We start from the raw sequence: 24,846 nt of genomic DNA, 5'->3' as shown, positions 1-24,846 counted from the left end.
AAAAGAATATGAAATTAACTCCAGGCAAACTTTTCTAACAAGTCTTTCTCCTTCTTCCATCTCTTAAAAAGATTTATTTCAGTAACTCCTTAAAGGGGAACAAAATTACCAGTGCTAAAAGCAGTGGCCAAAACAGAATTCAAGATGCAGGACCCCAGAAGTAGAGATAATTAACAAATTTAATTAACGGTTTTCAAACTCAAAATTTGCTTTATATAGATTCAACCAATACTTTTTGAAAATAATTGACATATTTATGGCCAGCAGGAATGTGAAAATATATTCAACATCTCTAATTAAAACAACAATGAGATATTACTTCATACCTGTTAGAAGGACTATTCTCAAGAAGAGAAGGACTAACAGTGTTGGTGAGTATGAGAAGAAAAGAGAACCCTCCCACAGTGCTGGTGGGAATGTAAATTGGTACAACTGTGGAGAACAGCATGAGATGCCTCAGAAAATTATGAATAGAACTACCACATGATCTAGCTGTTCCGCTTCTGAGTATTTATCTGAAGAATATGAAAACACTAACTAGAAAAGATATATACATTCCTATGGTCATTGTATCATTATTTTTAATAGCCAAGATATGGAAACCACCTAACAGCCCATCATCAGATGAATGAATAAAGAGTCTGTTATATATTTGTTTGAATAAATGGTACTCAGTCATAAAAAAAAAAAAAAACCCTTGCCATTTTCAACAACATGGATAGATCCAGGAGGCATTATGCTAAATGAAATAAGTCAGATGAAAAATAGCAAATGATTTCACTTGTGTAGAATCTAAAAAAACAAAACAAATGAATTTAAAAAACAAAAACTTGTAGATACTGAGAACAGATAGTGATTACTAGAACATAAGAGCTAAGGGGTAGGTGAATTGGTAAAGGGCATCTATTGTATGGTGATCAATGGTTTTTGGTGATGATCTCTTTTTTCATAGTGTATACAGCTGTCAGACTGCAGTGGGGCACACATGAAATTTATATAATGTTATATACCAATTTTACCTAAATAAAAATAGGAATAACCTATGGAAATAAAATAGAATGAGAAACAAATATGTGCTTTTATGGCCAAGTTACAGTTATTAGTCATAGGGTGAATGTGTTGAGTTTCATTATGTTCCTATCAAAATGACTGGTGGGAAATTCATAATTTAAAACTGAAAGAGTCCAGGGGTCATTTATACAACTTCTTTATCTTAGGTAGAAGAAACGGAAGAAGTAAAGGGCCAAGTAACTTCATAAGGTCACATAACAAGTTAAGGTAGAGTCAGGTAAGAGTTTTGTTTTTTTTTTGACTTGTCTACTCCTTTAATGGTGGTAAAGGGAGTAGCAGATGCAAAGGCCTCCTTGGAGAGAACCTGGTATGTTGAAAGGATTAAACCAAATCCACCGTGTCTGGAGATGGAGGGCTGAGATCCCTCATAAGCCGTGATACAGCCATGGCAAGCTCTGAGGAGGTGGGGGGCGCGCTGAAGGATTCCAAGTAGAAGGAAAGACACGAGTATGCATTTCAAAAAACTCCCATCCCTCTGATTATAGTGAAGAGATGCATTTAAACTCAGGAAAAAGAAAAAAACAATCACAATAGGAGCTATATTTATTTCATTTAATTTTAAAGAGATTCTCTTATCCTCTATTTTGATTATGTCCTTTCCCCCTTATTAAAATGCTTTCTTTTTGAAATGATGGTGATGATGAGTAGGAAGACTATTTTAATGTGTGTTACTTGGAAAAATTAAGTTAGCAGCCCTGTGGAGAAATTGATAACATTCATATACTGCTGGTGGGAAACAAAACGGTGTAACGCTAATGGGTGGGAATTTGATGCACGCACACGCACACACACTCACTCACTCACTCTTATCCTTTAACCCAGCATTCTGATTTCTAGGTATTTACCTTGAAGACACACTTTCATATAATAATATAAATATATATTTTATTCATATATTCATATGAATATATTATTATATATGAATATATATTATTTATATTCATATATTAATATGAATATATTCATAATATAAAAATACATATATGTACAGGATGCAGTATTATTTGAAACTGGAAAACACTGAAAATTCCCTAGATGTCCAAGTGCAGAAAATTGGTTGAATAAATTACAGCACATGTACACAGTGCAGTATGTTAGTTTTTGAGAATTCTTAAAGAGTATAATAAAAATCTTAAAGAGAAATTATCTGTTGTAACTTAATGGAGGCTGAAGCTGAGCAAGAACAATAAAAAAATTTTTTTTGAAAGAGTGAGACACAAAACACAGCTGTTTCCTATTTTAAGTTTTCTTATTGTGTTCTAAATCTAGCATGTACAGGAAGACACCAAAAACACCTTTGATATTTGTCTATTTCTGACAGTAGCAGAAAAGATTAAGAACCAATATGCAAATTAATAGAGCCACATATGCAAAGGCCACTTGAATGCATTTTAAAACAGACTAGGTTGTGACAGTTTAGTTTTTAAAACATGACATAAAAATCTGGAAAAGATAGATGTCAAAAAGTTGGTTCTATTTTTAATTAAAAGTAACTGAACTTACACGATTTAAAAACAATTGCCCTAGAGTGGTTCTAAAATTTTATTAAACTATTAATAACAGCTTCTGATTTTGCTGGAGGAATTCAGAAACTCCATTAAACAGAACTGAGATCTCATAAGATACCTCTATTTTTGTGTTCCTTGCACATCCAGATTCCAAAGTCCCTCCTCACTATTACAGTTAGGATATGAATGACACTAGTTTAGAGACTGAAAATTCTTGGACTATATTCAGGTAATTTTCTAACATCATGACCTTATAGAAGACTCTCTGAACAAGAGTACAAGTGCTTCCATTTCAACAGGTTAAGTACAGAGGATATCTCCATGCTATTCTTTTACAATTGCCATTTCTCTTGTTTGTACTTGACTAATGAGCACTGACCTCAGGGTAATTAGTGACATGATTCACAACTAAAGCACCACAACAAATTCCAACGGCAGTATAACAGAGAACACTGCCCATATTTAACAATGCTGGAGTTCAGTTACACCTGTTTTTCCCTGAACTTATTCCATTCTGAGAAGGCAGTGAGAGAGACAGAGGTACGTCAGAAGAGAAAATTTCTACATACTTGTAAGCCAGGACAAACAGATCCAATACTGTTTAACTGTGTTCTCAGTCCTCTGTTCTTAGGAAATCCCTGTATAGTAGAGAAAATGAACTAAAGAAAACTAATGATTAATTGTGATGTTTCTAAAAGGTACCATTCTCATAAATGTACATTTATTCCTCATGGCAACCCTGATAAGTATTATCATGCCCATTTTACAGATGATGAAAATACAGTCTGAGCTACAGGCACATAACTTGCTGAGAATCACACCAAGAAAGTTACATGGCATCTCTGAATGAACCTCAGCTTTTTCTTGTCTATAAAACAGGAACAGCAATGTTTATCTTCTGGGAAGATTAAATGGGATATGGTGACGCCAAAATCCAGACAGAAGGATCTGCTATAGCACAGTGACACAAACACAGATAAAACATGAATAAAGAAACTAATCACAACAGTGCATATACCTGGTGGTAAATTAATATACACCACGAGGCAGCACAAAGGTTAAAAGTACCGTCTCTGGGACCAAGACAGTTTGATCAAAATTCTAGCTCTGCTATCAACTTAGTTTTGTGGATAGGGGAAACGTTCTTAATCTCTCTGTGCCTCCACTTTTTCATCCATGAAGTGGTGATAATGAGAGTATCTACTTCATACATTTGTGCGAAGTAAATGAGTGAACACATTTCAGCACTTTTAACAGTGCTGAATGTTACCTATCGTCACTTCTACACTGCAATGTAATATGCATAAGTGAGGGTCATTTTGATGTAGGTCTGCATGATGATCAGATTCCAAAGAAGCTAGTGATGAGCTTCTTACAAGCACTGCTTCCTAAAGCAAGTTTCTGTGAGCTACCTAAGGCACATTTCTGAGTTTGAGATTTTTTGTTCTTGAATTTCTTTAGTCCTTTGTGCCAATTCATGAACAAGGAGAATGTGTCATATGGACAATGGGGGAGGGGAAGGGAGACATGAATGGACAAGTCACGAATACTTTTCCTCCACAGTGAACTCGAGCAATTTCTCACGTGTGTCAGGGTGTTCCAAAGATTAAAAAAACAGACAAGTACATAGAGAAAAGAACACACTGAGGAGTCAAGCCCCGGGCTCAAGACAAGATGGCACTTGAACAAACGTCTAGAAATGGAAAAAATTTTACGTTTAAAACCATAAACAGATCTGGATCAAGAACTCAGGTTCACAAAAACATTCAATACAAGAGAAGATGTGGAACAATTTATAACAGTTATCTGTCTCAGTTTCTTTGGGTTTTCTGTTTGTTGTTTTTTAACATATGAAGAACCACATAAATAAACCATTTAATGCCTCACTGCTTCTTCAATGGTTCAATTATAAAGAAGAGTTATTTTATTAAATTGAGCTTACTTATATCTTAGAGCTTTATAAAGCAATAATTTATTCGAATTTCAGTGGATAATTGTTCATATGAACTAAGTTACTATCCTTATTTTTGTGCTTTTTCTGTATATTTGTATTTTTTTTAACTTCTCTCTAGACTACTTCACTAGTAGAACACAAGGTCTCTATCAAAAATTTTATTTCTAAGATATTGCCTTCCTTTATTTTTCATTCTTGGACTTTACATTTTTTCATTCTTACAGAAGATGTTAGGCATACCTGAAATTTTTCGTTTAAAACTCAGAAAGAACTCAGTTTTAACATTTCAATCTATAAAGAGATCTAGTTTTCCATTTCACCTCACTCTCACCCTTCCCTTCAATCTCCCTGAGAGTTGATTCAAATATTTAATTTTCTCAACCCTAAACTATATATATAACTACAGATTTAAAAAATACTTATATTACTATACTAAAATATCATTCAGAGAGTTACATAAATGGAACATACAGATGCACTAGTAACTTCTTTTAGAATCTCGTTTTCTCCTTTTGTGAAGTCTTCTAATCTTTTCTTCCTGGGGAATCTAGTAGATCAACAGCGACAGCACACCACACAAAGGAGGGCCTCACAAAGGGCTGCATTTTCTCCCGTTTCCAGTACCGACTAGCTCCAGGGCAAAACAGTCCACCTTGTTACTCGAGATAAAAAACGTACATGCTATTTTTTTCATTTAGAATAAAATTTTATACTGTCTCCTATGCTGGACTACGGAGAAGGCAATGGCACCCCACTCTAGTACTCTTGCCTGGAAAATCCCATGGACAGAGCTCTGAGCCTGGTAGGCTGCAGTCCATGGGGTCATGAAGAGTCGGACACGACTGAGCGACTTTACTTTGACTTTTCACTTTCATGCACTGGAGAAGGAAATGGCAACCCACTCCAGTGTTCTTGCCTGGAGAATCCCAGGGATGGGGAGCCTGGTGGGCTGCTGTCTACGGGGTCGCACAGAGTCGGACACGACTGAAGCGACACAGCAGCAGCAGCAGCAGCAGCAGCAGCATGCTGGACTACATGCTACAGTGGTAATAAAAACAGTGTGAATGAATAAACAGAAATAATGTGGTACAATGAAAGGAGAACTTTACTAGACTAACATGGAATTTGGAATCAAACCAATCTGGGTTCATATGCCAAGTGGGTGACTCTAGACAAACTGCTTAACCTTCCTGAGCCTGCTTCCACTTTTGAAAAACGAAAACAGTATTAACAACATCACAGGATTATTATGACAATTAAATTAGACAAACACTTTTGGTGCACAGCGCACTGCAACTAGTTAAGGAGTATTAGCTGCCTTCCATCTATGGCTAATGAGCTGCTAGCTGGGACACAGATTCCTAGGTTCCTCCTCATATGGGAAATTAGACTCACGCCTATACCTACTTTGTGGACTCAGTGTAAAGAACCAACAGAGCACTTCACTTTAAAGTCAAAATCATGTAAAGTCAACTAGGATTTGGCCACTCTAAAGAGTGGTCCACGGGCTAGCAACATCAGAACCACCTGGGGGCCTGTAAGAAATGCTGAATCTCAAGTCCTGCCCTAGAACCACGTGATAAGAAAATTTATTTTAATAAGACCTCCATGCATAGTAAAGTTTGAAAAATACTCCTAAGAAAATAATCCTCCGCCTGGAAGGAAGAAAAGAACTTTATCAATATCAACTGTGCCAAAAACTCAAAAGCACAAAGGGCATTTACAATAGGACATACTGATTTAATTAGCTCAGGAGAGCAAGTTAGAGAAAACAGGCATTACGGATTGACAGAATCTGAAATTGTGAGAAATACAGAATAATTCACAAGGAAAGGGAGGGGGAAGGCAGGAAAAAAAAAATTAAAACACTGGGTAAAGAGCACAAAATTTTCCAGAAGCAAATGGCACTCTCACCCATGAATAATACAGTAATGTCTATAATGATGTCCCTAGCTAAAGAAGAAGAAGACAAGAAAGCATATATATTCTCTTTCAAAATTATTTCCCTCAAAAAACCTGTGTGTTTACACACATGCACACATATACACACATATATTCTAAAGTAGTGCATAAAAAAAATTGAACCCTGAATATTCATTGGAAGGACTAATGCTAAAGTTGAACTCTACTTCGGCCACCTGACTGGAAGAACTGACTCACTGGAAAAGACCCTGATGCTGGGAAAGATTGAGGGCACAAGGAGAAGGGAGCAACAGAGGATGAGATGGCTGGATGGCATCACTGACTCAATGGACATGAATCTCTGCAAACTCCAGGAGATAGTGAAGGACAGAGAAGCTTGGTGTGCTGCAATCCATGGGGTTGCAAAGAGTCAGACACGACTTAGCGATTGAACAACAACAAAATTATCTTGTATAATATCTTTTGTACAATATCTTTTGTACAATATCTCATTTACCAAGAGAGCTAGCTCTTCACTTTTAAAGGATTAAAAACAGACTTTTGAGACTAATTTACTAGTCTTAAATCAAGACTCATGTACCATTGCCAATGTGGTTCATAATTTTCCCCCAAATATCTTTCCACATTTCCACACCCAGTTTAAGTTTTTTCCCAGCCACTTACAATTGATCACTCCCTCCTTTGACCCTCATGGCTTATCTTATTTCACAGTATATCACAATGATTTACTTTCCTATAGGTTCCAAGCCTCTTTAAGGGTAGGGGCTATTTCCCATGTCATTAGACACTTCGCTGGGGAAAGTATAATTCCTTTCAAATAACTGATATACAAATACCAGATATGATCCAAAGAGAATTGGGAAAAACTGAGGTAAAGGAGAGCAGGGAAATGAGACCTCTCTGTTATCCTTTTTTGAAAAATGTTTCTTCAACATTTTACACATTGTGAAGCAATCTAAAGTAGTGGCACAGCTTCAGCAGTGGCAACTAATTCTCAACATTTACATAGTTTTGTAGAATCATAAAATATTTGAGCTAGAAATACTAAAATCTTTTTGGTCTGTCTCAATTTACAAAGCAAGAATCTAAGACAAAGACATTAACTTACACGTGGAAGAGGTGGGCTCTAAATGTCAGGTCTTCTGATTCCCACATTAGGCCATACTCACTCTCACTATGTCAAAGTGGTTTGCTCCAGAGACCAAAGAATTCTCTGAACACAGTGTTTCACCATGTTGCAAAGGAAGGATACTCCAATTAAAAAAAATAAGAAAAACAAACCAAAACAACAATAAACATAGGGAGTGCTTGAAGAATAGCAGAAGGCTAGAGCAGGGTCCAGAGCAGGCACTGGCGACCCACTCCAGTACTCTTGCCTGGAAAATCCCATGGACAGAGGAGCCTAATAGGCTGCAGTCCATGGGGTCGCTAAAAGTCGGACATGACTGAGTGACTTCACTTTGACTTTTCACTTTCATGCATTGGAGAAGGAAATGGCAACCCACTCCAGTGTTCTTGCCTGGAGAATCCCAGGGACAGGGGAGCCTGGTGGGCTGCCGTCTATGGGGTGGCAGAGTTGGATATGACTGACACAACTTAGCAGCAGCAGCAGCAGCAGCAGAGCAGGGTCCAATTATCACAACCAGAGTAAAGAGGCTGCATTTATCTAATGGCAATGGGGAGCTACTGTGGGTTTCTGAACAGGAATATTGCATGAAAAAGCATTTAAGAATATTCACTCAGCACCAAACTATAGAATGCAGGGTAGTACCAAAGCTGGGAGACCAGGCAGGAGTCTATAATAGCATGGTCAAGGTAAGAAGGTAATGATATGATCTAGGAAAACATAAATGAAAATAGATATTTAACATACTAAATAAATACGACATGTGGTGTTTTTTTGTTTTTTTTTTTTTTTGGTTTTTGTATTTATAATTACTGATCAACTTTAACTGATGCTTTTGAACTGTGGTTAGAGAACTTCTTAGAGAAGACTCTTGAGAGTCCCTTGGAAAGCAAAATCAAACCAGTCAATTCTAAAGGAAATCAACCGTGAATAATCTTATGGAAGGAAAGATGCTGAAGTTAAAGCTCCAATACTCGGGCCACCTGATGTAAACAGTTGACTCACTGGAAAAGACCCTGATGCTGGGAAAAACTGATGGCAGAAGGAGAAGAGGGCAAGAGAATGAGATGGTTGGATGGTATCACTGATTCAATGGACATGAACTTGGGCAAACTCGAAGAGACGGTGAGGGACAGGAAAGCCTGACGTGCTGCAGTCCATGGAGTCGCAAAGAGTTGCACACGACTTGGCGACTGAACAACATTTTATATTAAGACTATAAAACTACAGAGAAAAATAAGAAAAAAATGTTCAGTATTCAAGCCTCGATGACTTGAAAAGTAAAATGTAAAAATACAAATATTGGGAAGCAAAGGTGTATGTAGAACAAAATAATTTTAGCTTTGAAAGGTAAAGTCAAATATTCTAAATCACTTGAAAGCGCCTACTTAAACAAGGGAATTAAGGGCAAGAAATTAGGAGTATGCTGGGTCAGAATGAGAAACATTATAAAACCACAGTGATGTTTTCAGAAAGAATCAGATTTTTAAAAACTAAAATGTTTTACTGGAAAAAAGATAAATATATGCTTACTTAAAAAAACTCATGAGGAGCTTTTAAAAAACCCAACATAAAGCATTTTTCATTATAGTAGCATGGTTGCTATATAAATATAGTATATGACATCATATTACCTCACCATCCTTATTTTTTTAAGTGTTAAATACAGCTTAATCATTATCTTACAATTCATTTGCCTTCCTGAGACATTGCTCTTCGTAAAATATAACTGTTGAAAAAAACTAACGTCTAATGGTAAATACTAAAACCATTGTGCAAAGTGCACCAGAGGTTAATGATCTACCATCCAAATACACAACAGATATCCTTTTTGGCTTTTTCAGAGCCACAGGCTTTTCTCCCTTTTGTGTTCATTTCCTGTCAAGTTTGACATTTCAAAAGAATACCAAAGAAGCTTAAAAATTTGTTTACAAGTGTGTCATTAAATCAGGACTCTAAAAATAAAAGCTATTCATTGCAACTGCACTGATGTATAAAAGAGACCTTCATTTAAATTTTGGAAAAATAATAAAAAAGGAAACATTTTTGATCTTTTCTTATATAAAAGTGCTCTGGTCCAATATTTTTGAAACTGAATGAAGAAACTTGCTGATGTGTAGTGACTACAAAAAAAAAAAAAAAAAAAGAATCCAATTTAATGAGTCAGCTATATTTGACAACATTTAGAGGAGGCTCAGCTTTCTTATGACTTATTAAAATTTAATACAACAATTAATTACTAATACTTCTACATTCTCCGTACAATAAGTATCCTCTGAAATACTATTATTCAGAAGATATGATGCATTTAATACAGGAAAATAGAAATGAAACCCTAAATATTCTTTAAGTATACATATTCAAAAATCTTTATCAATCACTAAATACTATACATAACTCTTTTGGCTGTGATAAAGGAACAGAGACCAGATCTGTCTTAACTACAAAATCAAACAACATAAATAATAGTTTTCAGACACTGAGTACAGGCTAGTAATAGGACAAGCAGTATAAGACAGTAATTCCTGGGGTGGGGGGAAGCAAATGCTTAAGCTCCACCTTTGCCTGGAGAGAGTTCCCAGGTTACAAGTCAGGGAGGAGAAACGGAAATAGAACTCAGTGGTCTCCCTGCTTGAAGAAACAGAATTGAGAATTCAAGACAGAGAAATTAGGAAAATTAGCAGGACAGAGTAGCAGAGGAGAGACTTACACAGAAAAGAGAGAGTTGCAAAGAGAGTGCTCCAGGAGTCTGCAGAGAGTTACTCTCGGTCTTTACCCCAGTCCTGATCAACGCATGCAAACTACTGGAGGCCAGGAAAAGAAGCACGGGAAGAAGCAGAACCACTCCAGGAGCTGTACCAGGGCCAAGGAGAGTTCTGATTTCCACCAGCCAGTCTGGAAAAACCTTGTAATGTATGAGACATCAGGTAGAGCATCTAGAAGGGGACTGCCTCAAGAGTGGGGGGAAAAATTAGTCATAAGATTAAAGACTGGCTTTGTCTAGAAACAAGAAAAGCCTTTAAAGGATCACACACTCCCAAGTAACTACACTGTGTCCCAAGACACAAGAATAGTGAAAGGAATATGAAAATATCCAGGACCACTAAGGTAAAATTCACAAGGCCTGACATCCGATAAAAAGTTACCAAGCAGCCAAAAAAAAAAGACCATTCAAAAGAGAAGTATCAGTCAATAGACAGTACTAAAAAGACATAGATGTAAGAATTAGTGGACAGGGACTTTAAAATTATTATTATAACTATATTCCAGATGTTAAATGTAAAGGAAAGCACAGACATGCTGAAAAGACATATGAACGATTTAGAAAAGGATTCAAATCAGAGTCTAGAGATGAAAAATCTAATACCTAAGATTAAAAGCAGAATAGATGGAATTAATAGCAAATAAGACATTTCAGAAGAAAAAAATTAATGAAGATATAGGTGTAACAGAAACAATTTCAAGTGAAACAGAAACAAAACATTTGGGACAACAACCAGAGCATCAGGGAGCAATGGAACAATTTTAAGTGACCTAATATATGTGTGACCAGAATCCCTGCAGAAGGGGTGAGAGGAGTCAACAAAAACATTTTGAGAAAATAACAGCCCCAGATTTGATGAAATCTATAAGCCCACATTTCAAAGTAGAACACCAAGCAAAAGAAACAGGAAAAAAACTGAATTAAGGCACATCTTAATCAAATTGCTTAAAACTAGAGATAAAGAGCTGCTCTGTAAGAAGGGCAACTACTTTAAAACCAAAAATGCTAAGCTGCTGCTGCTAAGTCACTTCAGTCAAATGCTATGAGATGCACCATTTCTCATATGAGAACTCAGGAGGATAAGATGAGGAGGGGAAAAAAAAGAAAGGGAGGGAGAGGTCAGCACATACCAGGCAGAAGCAAGGTACTAGACTTCTAAGAAACATTTTAGTAGTGAATCTTGCCCCAGACACCAGCTGACTCCGCATGGTCTGGGAGGAACTGTCCAGTCTAGCTCTTCCCAGATTCCTGACCCACAGAATCATAAGCAAAATAAAATAATTGTTTTAAGCCACTAATGTGCCATTCAGCAATAGATAACTTGTTTCTATCAACATTTAATCCTTCCTTTCCCATCCTGAAAAATAATTATCCCGCTGCCTCACATACCTCCAGCTATACCTTTACTTTCCTTTACAGTTAAAACAGGTAGAAACTATTTATAACCACTGTCTCCACGTTATCTCTCACTCATACCTCAGCCAAATTCCACTGAGATCTACTCCTGCTCCCACATCACTTCTTCTGACAGTCCTTGCTACCTTTACCAGTGGCTTCCTTGTTGCCAAAACTAATAGGCACTCTTCAGTTGCTACTGACTTCTCCCACAGTATCGGAAATAGCAAGCACTCAGACCTTTTCATTCTCTCTTTATGACACCACTTCTGATATTTCTCCTTAGTGACAGGAGGATTCCTGGATTTGATCTCTTTTGTAGGCTTCTGCTTTCTGTCTATCCCTTAACTGTTGGTGCTCCTTAGGATTCTGTCCTAAATTACGTTCTCTTTTTGTACTACACTCTCCTGTTAAGTGACCTTATTCTATTTCCTAAACTTTAGTCATTTGGTAAAACACAGGGATTTATAGTTTTGGAGCCAGAGAGACCTGTGTTCGAGCCCTAAGCTCCGCTGTTTAGCTTATATGGTTTAGGGCAAGTTATTAAACTTCTCTGAGCATTATTTCCCTCATTTAGAATAATAATACCTCATGGATTATTATAAAAGTCAAATGAGATGATAAGTACTCACCATAGTGTGGGCGACACAAGATAAATTGTCAATAAAAGGTGGTAATGTCTGTTATTATATATGTGCCAGCAGCTCTCAGGTTTCTGTTCCTGGCCTAGAATTTCTTTCCTAAACTCCAAACATACCCAACTGCCTCTTGACACCTTTACTTGATGATCTACAGGCAATTCAAACTCAACATAATCAAATTTCACCTCCTAAGGAAATCTCATTCAATTCCAGCTATCTTTAATGAATGACACTAACTTAATGTCATAAGTTGACCCTTTCTCTGTCCTTCATTCTCACTCCTGTAATTAACTGCCATATTTTATAATACAAAGCCAGAGATGCTGTTCCAAGTGCTTTTCCCATACATTAACTCATTTAAAATGAAACACACACATGTAATAAGATACGAAGTTTATAAATGACCAGGAAGTAGTACTGATCAACACTGTAAGACTGCAAAGGAGAAAAGAATGACTATAGACTTAGGATGGTCTCAAAAGGCAAAGTGGAAGTAGACCTGAAAATGTGGTAAATAAAAAGGGGAAAAGCATTTCGGGTGGAGCCTATGAAGTAAACAAAGACTCAGAGACAGGCAGAGACAAACATGGACGTGTGAGTAATAGTAAACAGAAGTCAGAATCGAGAAGAGAATATAAGGAAAGTATTCTCAAAATATTTTGGACTCAGCATCTTGTAACATTCTTAAATTATTGAGGACCCAAAAGTTTTTGTTCATGTGAGTGTGTCTATCAATATTTGAGAACCCCTGGGACAGAAGAGCCTGGCGGATTACAGTCCATAGAGTCACAAAATGTTGGACACCACTGAAATGACTTAGTACACATGCAATATTACTGTGCTAATAATTAAATCTTAATTTAAAGTTAATTAAGAAAACTAAGATGATGGGATCTGGTCCCATCACCTCATGGGAAATAGATGGGGAAACAGTGGAAACAGTGTCAGACTTTATTTTGGGGGCTCTAAAATCACTGCAGATAGTGACTGCAGCCATGAAATTAAAAGACACTTACTCCTTGGAAGAAAAGTTATGACCAACCTAGCCAGCATATTAAAAAGCAGAGACATTATTTTGCCAACAAAGGTTCGTCTAGTCAAGGCTATGGTTTTTCCAGTGGTCATGTATGGATGTGAGAGTTGGACTATAAAGAAAGCTGAGCACCGAAGAATTGATGCTTTTGAACTGTGGTGTTGGAGAAGACTGTTGAGAGTCCCTTGGACTGCAAGGAGATCCAACTAGTCCATCCTAAAGGAGATCAGTCCTGGATGTTCATTGGAAGGACTGATGCTGAAGCTGAAACTCCAGTACTTTGGCCACCTCATGCGAAGAGTTGACTCATTGGAAAAGACCCTGATGCTGGGAGGGATTTGAGGGTAGGAGGAGAAGGGAGTGACAGAGGATGAGATGGCTGATACATCACCAACTCGATGGACATGAGTTTGGGTGAACTCCGGGAGTTGGTGATGGACAGGGAGGCCCGGCGTGCTGCGATTCATGGGGTCACAAAGAGTCGGACACAACTGAGCGACGGAACTGAACTCAAGTGTAATTAAAACTGAAAAAATTTAAGAATGCAATTTATCTGAAATAACCAAAATAAGCTTGCTATGGACATGAGTTTGAGTAAGCTCTAGGAATTGGTGATGGACAGGGAGGCCTGGAGTGCTGCAGTCCAGTGCTGCAGAGTCAGATGCGCCTGAGCGACTGACCTGAAGTGAACTGAAGCTGTCTATGTGTTAACAGAGCTAACATTTTCATGAAGCCTAACTCTACTTCCCTAAATAAACAAAAAATTACAACAGTGGCAAGAGGTTACAATCCTGCAAATCCCTTTAATACCTAGCCTATAGAAGAGACCTGAATTCTCACAGCTGCTTCTGTATTTGCTTCACTGAAATGTGTTGTCTGTTCGAAGTATAAGAATATCTGGCCTCACACAATATGTAGTTGAAAAAAGAAGGAGTATTTTAATAGACTTTTCAGATAATAAGGGATACTCTTTTTTGACACTACCCTAAAACTCAACAAGCAGTAGTTTCTTAAAGGTTAATTGCAATGTGAAATTGGAAGCAATTTTCATGAATTTTAGTTTTCATTGAATTTTTAAGTTTCATGAATTTTAATTCATGAATTAAACCACCTTCTGAGACCTTAAAAACCATTGATCTATCTATCAAAGACCTTAAACTCTGAAGAAACTTCTTACTCATGAATGATTTTATAGCATGATGCACTGGTCATTTGGAAATAACAGTTCACTGAATTACATAGATCTTACAGTGCTGATGAATCTCTTTATGTAATGTTAAACAATCACATGTACTAATACTACAGAAAAGTCTTTGATGTATTGGGAAGCTATTCTGCTTACAGTGAATACAAGATTATCAAAATTCTAATTTTCCCTTGAGAACTCAAAACTTATCATTGGCAACATTTATTGTTAGTTGCTTTCAACCACACTGTACTTGAGAATAGAGATTATATAAAATAAATACTTTTAACTGGCTCATCATTGATGTTTTTAAATGATAACAGGCATGTTTTGCTTTGTTCTTTTTAACTGAGAGTTTGTGGTGGTGAAGAATACAGTGACCACAAGCCTGGAGGGGAGGGGACTTGGGGGCAGAATGGATACAAGTATATATGTGGCTGATCACCAGAACCCCTTCGCTGTTCTCCAGAAACTACCACAACATGGTTAATCAGCTATACCCAAACACAAAATAAAAAGCTGGGAAAAAAAAAAACAAAACCCACAAACACTTTGATGCTACTGCTCTAATCCGGTGCAAAGGTTCCAAAAGTTTTGCAATTAATGTCATTGGCATAAACGTCAACAGAGTGAAAAAAAGATATAACATCTTAACAGTAATATGAGAATAGCTTTCACATTCCAGATCGCCTAAAATGTTTTCCGGGATCACCAGGGGATCACAGACCACACTTTAAACTGCTGATAAGAAAAAAGGAAGAGACAAAGCTTCTAAAAGAGAGCCTTGCAGGCATCAAATAATTACTTAAAATTCCCACACTAAAAACATACATTTGATTCCTTTGACCCTCTTTGTATGCTGGGTAATTATAGAACTGTATCCTGAACACTGTAAATGTTTAAGTTGTAAAGATTCTGGATTCTGCTATTTTTATCAAATGAGTATATTTTGTTTCTTTGTCTTAAAGCAGGTGATTATTTTTACTGAACTTGAGCTGTAAACTGTTTATTCACCAGCAGCTTCTGTTTCAAGTCACATCTTTTGCCTTTCACTAAAGCCACTTTAAGACAGGCTTCCTGGTTGCTCAGTCAGTAAAGAATCTGCCTGCAATTCAGGAGAGCTGGGTTCAATGTCTGGGTCAGGAAGATCCCCCAGAGAAAGGAATGGCAACCCACACCAGTAACTTTGCCTGGAGAATTCCATGGACAGGGGAGCCTGGCAGCCAACAGTCCATGGTTGGTTGTTTCAATTTTCCAGTTTCCCTAGTCAGAAAGCCTGAGATTTTCCCACTGGCACTCAGTTAAGTTCAGTTCAGTCACTCAGTCCTTTCCGACTCTTTGTGACCCCATGAACCACAGCATGCCAGGCCTCCCTGTCCATCACCAACTCCCGGAGTTCACCCAAACCTATGTCCATTGTGTCGGTGCTGCCATCCAACCATCTTATCCTCTATCGTCTCCTCCTGCCCTCAATCTTTCCCAGCATCAAGGTCTTTTCAAATAAGTCAGCTCTTCGCATCAGGTGGCCAAAGTATTGGAGCTTCAGCATCAGTCCCTCAAATGAACACCCAGGACTGATCTCCTTTAGAATGCACTGGTTGGATCTCCTTGCAGTCCAAGGGACTCTCAAGAGTCTTCTCCAACACCACAGTTCAAAAGCATCAATTCTTCAGTGCTCAGCTTTCTTTATAGTCCGACTCTCACATCCATACATGACCCCTGGAAAAACCATAGCCTTGACTAGACAGACTTTTGTTGGCAAAGTAATGTCTCTGCTTTTTAATATGCTGGCTAGGTTGGTCTTAACTTTTCTTCCAAGGAGTAAGCGTCTTTTAATTTCATGGCTGCAATCACCATCCGCAGTGATTTTGGAGCCAAGAAAAATAAAGTCAGCCACTGTTTCCCCATCTATTTGCCATGAAGTGATGGGACCGGATGCCATGATCTTAGTTTTCTGAATGTTGAGCTTTAAGGCAACTTTTTCACTCTCCTCTTTCACTTTCATCAAGAGGCTATTTAGTTCTTCTTCACTTTCTGCCATAAGGGTGGTATCATCTGCATATCTGAGGTTATTGATATTCCTCCTGGCAATCTTGATTCCAGCTTGTGCTTCCTCCAGCTTAGCATTTTTTATGATGTACTCTGCATATAAGTTAAATAAGCAGGGTGACAATATACAGCCTTGATGTACTCCTTTTCCTATTTGGAACCAGTCTGTTGTTCCATGTCCAGTTCTAACTGTTGCTTCCTGACCTGCTTACAGGTTTCTCAAGAGGCAGGTCAGGTGGTCTGGTATTCCCATCTCTTTCAGAATTTTCCACAGTTTGTTGTGATCCACACAGTCAAAGGCTTTGGCATAGTCAATGAAGCAGAAATAGATGTTTTTCTGGAACTCTCTTGCTTTTTCAATGATCCAGCAGATGTTGGCAATTTGATCTCTGGTTCCTCTGCCTTTTCTAAAACCAGCTTGAACATCTGGAAGTTCACAGGTCACTTATTGCTGAAGCCTGGCTTGGAGAATTTTGAGCATTACTTTACTAGCATGTGAGGTGAGTGCAATTGTGCGGTAGTTTGAGCATTCTTTGGCATTGCCTTTCTCTGGGATTGGAATGAAAACTGACCTTTTCCAGTCCTATGGCCACTGCTGAGTTTTCCAAATTTGCTGACATATTGCGTGCAGCACTTTCACAGCATCATCTTTTAGGATTTGGAATAGCTTAACTGGAATTCCATCACTTCCACTAGCTTTGTTCATAGTGATGTTTCCTAAGGCCCACCTGGTTTCACATTCCAGGATGTCCGGCTCTAGCTAAGTGTGAGTGATCACATCTTTGTGATTATCTGGGTCGTGAAGATCTTTTTTGTACAGTTCTTCTGTGTATTCTTGCCACCTCTTCTTAATAACTTCTGCTTCTGTTAGGTCCCTACCATTTCTGTCCTTTATTGAGCCCATCTTTGCATGAAATGTTCCCTTGGTATCTCTAATTTTCTTGAAGAGATCTCTAGTCTTTCCCATTCTGTTGTTTTCCTCTATTTCTTTGCACTGATCGCTGAGGCAGGCTTTCTTATCTCTCCTTGCTATTCTTTGGAACTCTGCATTCAAATGGGTATATCTTTCCTTTTCTCCTTTGCTTTGCCTCTCTTCTTTCACAGCTATTTGTAAGGCCTCCTCAGGCAGCCATTTTGTTTCCCCCTATACCTCCCAGCCCCAGGCTAAAAGCTTCCTACCCAGGCCCACAGCACCCCTACTCCATTTCTTAACTAGGCTGTTTGCTCTAAAAGGTCAGTGACTTCAGGTAATTCCTTTGGTAGCTCAGTGGAAGAGAATCGGCCTGCAAATCAGGAGACACAGAAGCTGTGGGTTTGAACCCTGGGTCAGGAAGATCCCCTGAAGAAGAAAATGGCAACTCACTCCAGTATTTTGTCTGGAAAATCTAATGGACAGAGGAGCCTGGTAGGCTACAGTCCATGGGGTCTCAAAGAGTCAGGCACAACTGAGTGTGTACAGGTTTTATAGTTGTATTTTTTTGTGAGGAGTCATATGGTATGGTCTCCCTCCATATTACCAGAGGCACAGGTCCCCTACAAAAGATTTTTCATCTGAGGCATTAGCATCATGAGAGTTGTTCTGCATTTATAAAAAAATTTCTCTGGTGGCTGTGAGAGAAACAGTATTAAGGTAGCCACAGAAGTGGGTAGATCAAGAGGAAAAATCCACAGAAGTCCACAAAAAAGACCATTTAGAGAATAAACTACCTGGTCTATTTTGGTTGACAAAGATTTTACTGAAAAAAAATCCAACACAGTCTGAATATATTGAAAGTAAAATATCCAAATCTCACCTCATCATCTACTGGCATGATAAACTGCTTAACAGATTTAAGAGGCCTAAACGTCTGTAAGTCTTTTGGTCCAATCCTTAGGCATGGTTCATTTTAAACCACAACTAATCTTCCAGATTTCCAGAGGACAAGATTTCACTAGGTTTTTCAATAGATTGTTTAGCATTTTATATTCATATATCACCTGTTAATCTCTCTGGGATTAAAAAAAAACAGAAGTGTGCTTATGCCTTCTTAAAGTTATTCTGTTCTTGATTTAGTATTTCTCAAGACTGTGCAGTAAAGGTACTCAACCCTTTCCCCATTCAAAATACAACTCCTGCAGCTCAATTCCAGAAAAATAAACGACCCAATCAAAAAATGGGCCAAAGAACTAAATAGACATTTCTCCAAAGAAGACATACAGATGACTAATAAACACATAAAAGATGCTCAACATCACTCATTATCAGAGAAATGCAAATCAAAACCACAATGAGGTACCATTTCACAACAGTCAGAATGGCTGCGATCCAAAAGTCTACAAGCAATAAATGCTGGAGAGGATGTGGAGAAAAGGGAACCCTCTTACACTGTCGGTGGGAATGCAAACTAGTACAGCCACTATGGAGAACAGTGTGGAGATTCCTTAAAAAACTGGAAATAGAACTGCCATACGACCCAGCAATCCCACTGCTGGGCATACACACCGAGGAAACCGGAATTGAAAGAGACACGTGTACCCCAAGTTCATCACAGCACTGTTTATAATAGCCAGGACATGGAAGCAACCTAGATGTCCATCAGCATATGAATGGATAAGAAAGCTGTGGTACATATACACAATGGAGTTTTACTCAGCCATTAAAAAGAATACATTTGAATCAGTTCTAATGAGGTGGATGAAACTGGAGCCGATTATACAGAGTGAAGTAAGCCAGAAAGAAAAACACCAATACAGTATACTAACGCGTATATATGGAATTTAGAAAGATGGTAACGATAACCCTGTAAGCGAGACAGCAAAAGAGACACAGATGTACAGAACGGTCTTTTGGACTCTGTGGGAGAGGGAGTCGGGGGAGGATTTGGGAGAATGGCATTAAAACATGTATAATATCATATAAGAAACGAATTGCCAGTCCATGTTTGATGTAGGATACAGGAAGCTTGGGGCTGGTCCACTGGGATGACCCAGAGGGATGGTACAGGGAGGGAGGTGGGAGGGGGAGGGGAGTTCAGGATTGGGAACACATGTACACCCATGGTGGATTCATGTTGATGTATGGCAAAACCAATACAATATTGTAAAGTAAAGAAAAAAAAAAAATACAATATGTTCTTTCTTTCATTAAATTACCAATGAATAAAGTAAGTAGTATCTCACTTGATGTTTCCCTGTGAGTATGTTCTCATAAATATCTTCAGTTCAAGGAGAGATTCTGACTGTAATACAGAATCAAAAAACCAAGCAGGTTTGCTCTGATTCTTGATCTGGATTTTGGTATCATAGGTGTGCTCAATTGCTCTGATTCTTGATCTATATATTTAGTAACGTGGGTACATTCTATTTGTAAAAAATCCTTTGTACTACAACTTGTGATATATGCTTTTCTGTATATACGTTATACTTCAATAAAGAAAAAAATCCTACAGTCTGTGAAAGCTCAAATTTATCTATAGTATGCCTACTCTCTAAAATGTTAAATTATTCTCACAGGAAAGACTCACATATTATGTTGTGTGGCATGACTTATGTTCATAGTTACCCACCACCACTCTGTTCTGTTTATGATTAAAACAGCAGTCTGTATTGATTTTTTGAAAATTCAACCAAAAGTAGCCTATAATCTCATCCCCTAGAAATAGCAAAGTTAGAATTTAAATTCAGAGGCTTATGAAGTCCACACTACTCTATTATTAAAAAACTGTACCCTTGACCAGACTTTGTACATGTTACTTTTCCTCCAAAAATTCTCAAAAATAAAAGAATATTGTTTAGAATCCTAGAATACCAGTAACTGAACTAAACAGGCTTGAACACAAGCAATTTTCAACAGTAAATTTCTACTACTTCCTCCATAATTTTCAGAGCTCATGTCTTTTATATATCCTCACAATATCTACCTCAATGCTTGGCATATAGCAGATGTGTATCGATAGAAATAAAGTCCTCTAAAAGAAATAAGAATAGTCACTTTCAGATGATACAGTCATGTCTTGATTTCAATTTCTAGGAAAAGCGGGCATGGCATCCTCTGAAAAGTACTCTATTTATTTTGTTTATTGATCTATGTATTTATTTTTGCTACTTTCATTGAACCCCCAGATTCTGAGAGTTTTCTCCTAAGTACTCCTTTTTTTTTTTTTAACAAAGCAGAAGCTTTTGTATAAAAGACTTAGCCAATTCAATCATAGCAATACAATGTCTATCAACTTCCCCTACTTCTCTCCTTTTCTATCCACTCTGTCTATACAGCAATACAAGAAAAGCACGAAGAAACAAGTTATCTCTTAGCCATTACATTTTTAAAATATAAAAAAATTTAAAACTACATTTACATGAAGATTAAGATTCTAATATAACTAAAGCCTTAATTTTTTCACTGTCATTTCTATATGCTGAAATAAATGAAAAGATGTAAGCTTAGCATGCAACAGTTTCAAAAGAAACCAACTGTATATCAATCTACAAACCTGATGATTAACAAAGTATTGCCCAACTATGAAGATTTAAAGAGCATAACAGAAGAACTTCATATAAATGTTTTATTATTACTATATAGGAGATATAACCTTTATTTAAATAAAGCTTTATCAATAGCTTATATGCTATAAACAGACTACCTAGAATATTCTTTTTGTCCATACAATGCTATAAGCAATAACTACACCAGTGTAGATTTTAGATTATCTTTAACGATGGGACCAAAAAAAAAGCAAATTAAATTGAAATAAAAATCTGTTCTTTTAAATCATCTCAATAGCCTGTCAATTTTTTTTTTAATTATTCTGTTGAAATTTAAGACCAGACACTTAAATTTTCAAACATGACACTCCTACTTTAAATAAAGTTCCCAAATACTTTACAGAATTCTGCTTTGTTTTGAAGTGCCAAGCTTTAAGAAAAGCAATTCAAAAAAAAGAAAAGCAATTCATAATAAATTCCTATATGAGATAGTCTGGAGAGCTCAAAGACACCATTCTATTGATAATATTCCACTTGATTCTTGGGCTCTACTTGGAAATCATATTATTCATTAAATCGCATATTTGCTCGAGGTAAATTTTAACAAATATATCTCACTAACAGATAACTGTTATCCATATGCATATGAATATCTTTAACTAGTTACTTACTGAGAGCCAGGCAAGGGACTCCATGATTCGATGTTCACATCGTTCTAAATGTTTAATCATTTCTCTGGTCAGGTTGGCTTCTGCTTTGATGAAACTTTCAATCACTTTGTAAAAATCAAAAGCTTTTAAGTTAAATACATTCAGAATCCATGGGAAGGATAGATCTGTTCCAGTATCCAGGCTCTGAGACATACTTCCTAAAAATGAAAGAAAAATAACTTAGGAATGAAACAGAAAGTCTTGAATTACATTATTTTTCAGTTCAAAGGTTTTATTAAACAAAAAATTAAAACACAGTAGAAAGGCTAAACAAAAAAAAATTTACTTAAAACAGAATTTTTTATTCTGGGGTCCACAGACTCCTAGGAAATAGGCTTCCCAAGTCTGAGGGCATATGCATGTATGTCTCTTTTAGACAGAAGGCTCATAGCTTATACCAAATTTTCAAAGGTTTAAATATTCTACACTTGTATCAGGGACAGGTTTAACATCCAACCAGTAATGCACTGGCATATCCATTTTAACTGTCTCATTAAGAGGGGAAGTGATTGTTTAGATTTTGATAATTTGGTTAGAAAAATCTGTTTCAATTGTGTATTTCTTGGTTATATTAGTTATGTAATATATTTTTATCCTTAGACAATTTTTTTTCTTTTGTTTTTTACAAACAAAACTTTTTTGACAGTCGCAAGATTATTTGCAAAGTAATGATACATGTTGAAAATCGTATTTTAAAAAACCCCTATTGGTGCCTCTGTTCCATTTATCTGGCAGATTTCAGTTCCAACCTTTGGTCTCATAACCACTGAATATATATATGTGGCAGTGCTTCCTTATCAGTGGAAGCTGCTCAATGGTACTTCTCAGGGATTTTACAATCTCCTAAGTCTTTAAAGGGGGTTAATAGGTACATTTCCTGGATTCAGTATAGACCAAAATAGAGACCTTGTGAAAGTATTTCCAAGATGATTTGAAACAATCCAAGTTCACAAGCCGTTCTAAGGTGACCAATTACATTCTTTCGTATATAATGATCTAAAATATGCATTTCTTCTCCTTAACTTCTCCATCTCCGACCCCCCTAAAAAAACCCACATAACACCTCAGATAAGTTTTTTTAAACTTTAAATTGAACTAGAATGTTTATTTACTAAAATTTAACTTACTGCTATAGGTAGCCATTACAACCTCAAGAGCGCATGCCAACAAAGACATATGAAAGATGTTGTCATTCAGGAGTTTGCTAAAGGAAAAAAAGAATGATTTTTGTAACATTTACTTTTATAAAAAAAAAAAAAGAAATTGTTTTACTAAAACAAAAATTTACCTAAAATTTTGAATGGATAATCGTTCTTCTTCCTAAAACAGATTTAAAAAATTAACTGAAGCCTTCTTTGCATTAGCAATGAATTTTTCTTTCTATTATATTCTTTTAAACTTACTGATTTAAGCATGGATTCCATTACTCGGTAATACAATCGGACTCCAAGTTTGTATCGCTACAAACAAACAAACAAAAAATCAGATCCCACTATTTTAGAAAACATAACAATTACTAATTTTTAAAAAGTTTTGCCCTGAGACACATCTCTGACCCTTCTCAGAAATATGGCTACCAAGAGAGCACAAAAGCTAGCTTGTCTAAAACTGAGGAAACTGAAAGCGCTGGTCACTCAGTTGAGTCCGACTCTCTGCGACCCCATATAAAATGATGGTTTTCACATTCCCGATAAGTTTTTAAGAGGAGGGGTCCAGTATATGGTTTTCCTACATTCCTACTTCAGTCTACATCATAACAGATATATATGTACTAAGAATATATTATATGTTAGTGTTAGTTGCTCAGTCGTGTCCAACTCTTTACCACCCCATGGACTGTAGCCCACCAGGTTCCTCTGTCCAGGGGATTCTCCAGGCCAGAATACTGGAGCAGGTAGCCATTCACTTCTCCAGGGGATCTTCCCAAGCCAGGGACTGAACCTGGGTCCATTGTATTGCACACTGATTCTTTACCATCTGAGCCAATGGGGAACCTGGTACTGTTCTAACCATTTTACACATGAATATAACACTCCTGTGACATGTATTTAAGATAGCTCTCCAGGATTAAGAGAATAGTACCTTTCCATAAAGCTGGCAAAGGCAAAAATCCGATCTAAAGGATCTTATCAGCAAAAAGTTTTAATCAAATAACTAGTTTCCATTAGTTTAAAAAACAGTCCAATTTTAAATACACACAAATATACACCTTAATCCTTCATTCCAAATTATGACCAAAAGAACTTTTAAATATAATTGTTTAAAATACAGATGGTATCAAAACATAACCTCACTACACTAAAGCAAATGTGTATAGTAGATTACAGTTTTCAAATATATTTTATATATTACCTCAGTAATGCCACAAAGTAAAGCAAATATAGAAACCTGACAGCTCATATATGAAAGAGCCAGATATGAAACCAGGGCTTGGATCCAGAGCCCATTCTCTTGCCAAATATTAGTTTTAGATTTTCTGAAATAATAACAGCAATAGTAAAAGTAACATCATTCAATAATACCACTAATAAATGGCATGTATAATATTCCATTCATATAAGTATGTGCATACATAATATTCCATACGTGCAAAAGTTAAAGAATATACACCAAAAACTTAATATCAACAAGATTTTGATTTTTTTTTACTTGTACTTTCTAAAATTTACATAAGTTTTCCAAAATTTTCTGCATGTTTCCTTTTGGTTTCTGTATAGAGTAAGGAGAGCTAGCCCATCAAGTTTTTTCCAAATAGCATCATACATAGCCGACTAGGATTTGGTAGCTGCCAAAATTTTATACTATTAGATAGCATTTACACAACTTGGACAGATATTGCATTTGAAATTATTTACTATACAGTGGTACTCATCAAAATGAGTTGAAGTTACCTGTGATCCAATTTCCATACATCCTTGTCCCACAGCTTTAGCAAATTTCTCTTTAAAGACGTCCCCAATATCCTTCACTCTTTTCAGGATACTGTCCTTTGGATTCACTGTACAATTCTTTAAGATGGAAAAAT

At 36.8% G+C, this 24,846-nt stretch overlaps 1 protein-coding gene across 2 annotated transcripts in view; it reads right to left on the bottom strand.

Annotated features, from left to right (window-relative positions):
* RB1 (RB transcriptional corepressor 1) overlaps nt 1-24,846 on the bottom strand; it is a 120,325-nt gene that overhangs the window by 38,030 nt on the left and 57,449 nt on the right. For both annotated transcript variants that reach the window (XM_027557242.1, XM_027557243.1), the window contains exons 13-17: nt 24,713-24,829; nt 23,225-23,281; nt 23,110-23,141; nt 22,949-23,025; nt 21,783-21,979 (exon numbers count right to left, since the gene is read on the bottom strand). In XM_027557242.1, the coding sequence (XP_027413043.1) occupies nt 21,783-21,979; nt 22,949-23,025; nt 23,110-23,141; nt 23,225-23,281; nt 24,713-24,829 (480 nt within the window). The remainder of the gene's footprint in view (nt 1-21,782; nt 21,980-22,948; nt 23,026-23,109; nt 23,142-23,224; nt 23,282-24,712; nt 24,830-24,846) is intronic.

The sequence above is a fragment of the Bos indicus x Bos taurus genome, chromosome 12 (genome assembly GCF_003369695.1).
Source record: "Bos indicus x Bos taurus breed Angus x Brahman F1 hybrid chromosome 12, Bos_hybrid_MaternalHap_v2.0, whole genome shotgun sequence".
NCBI lineage: Eukaryota > Metazoa > Chordata > Mammalia > Artiodactyla > Bovidae > Bos > Bos indicus x Bos taurus.
This window is presented reverse-complemented; position numbering and strand designations above follow the sequence as displayed.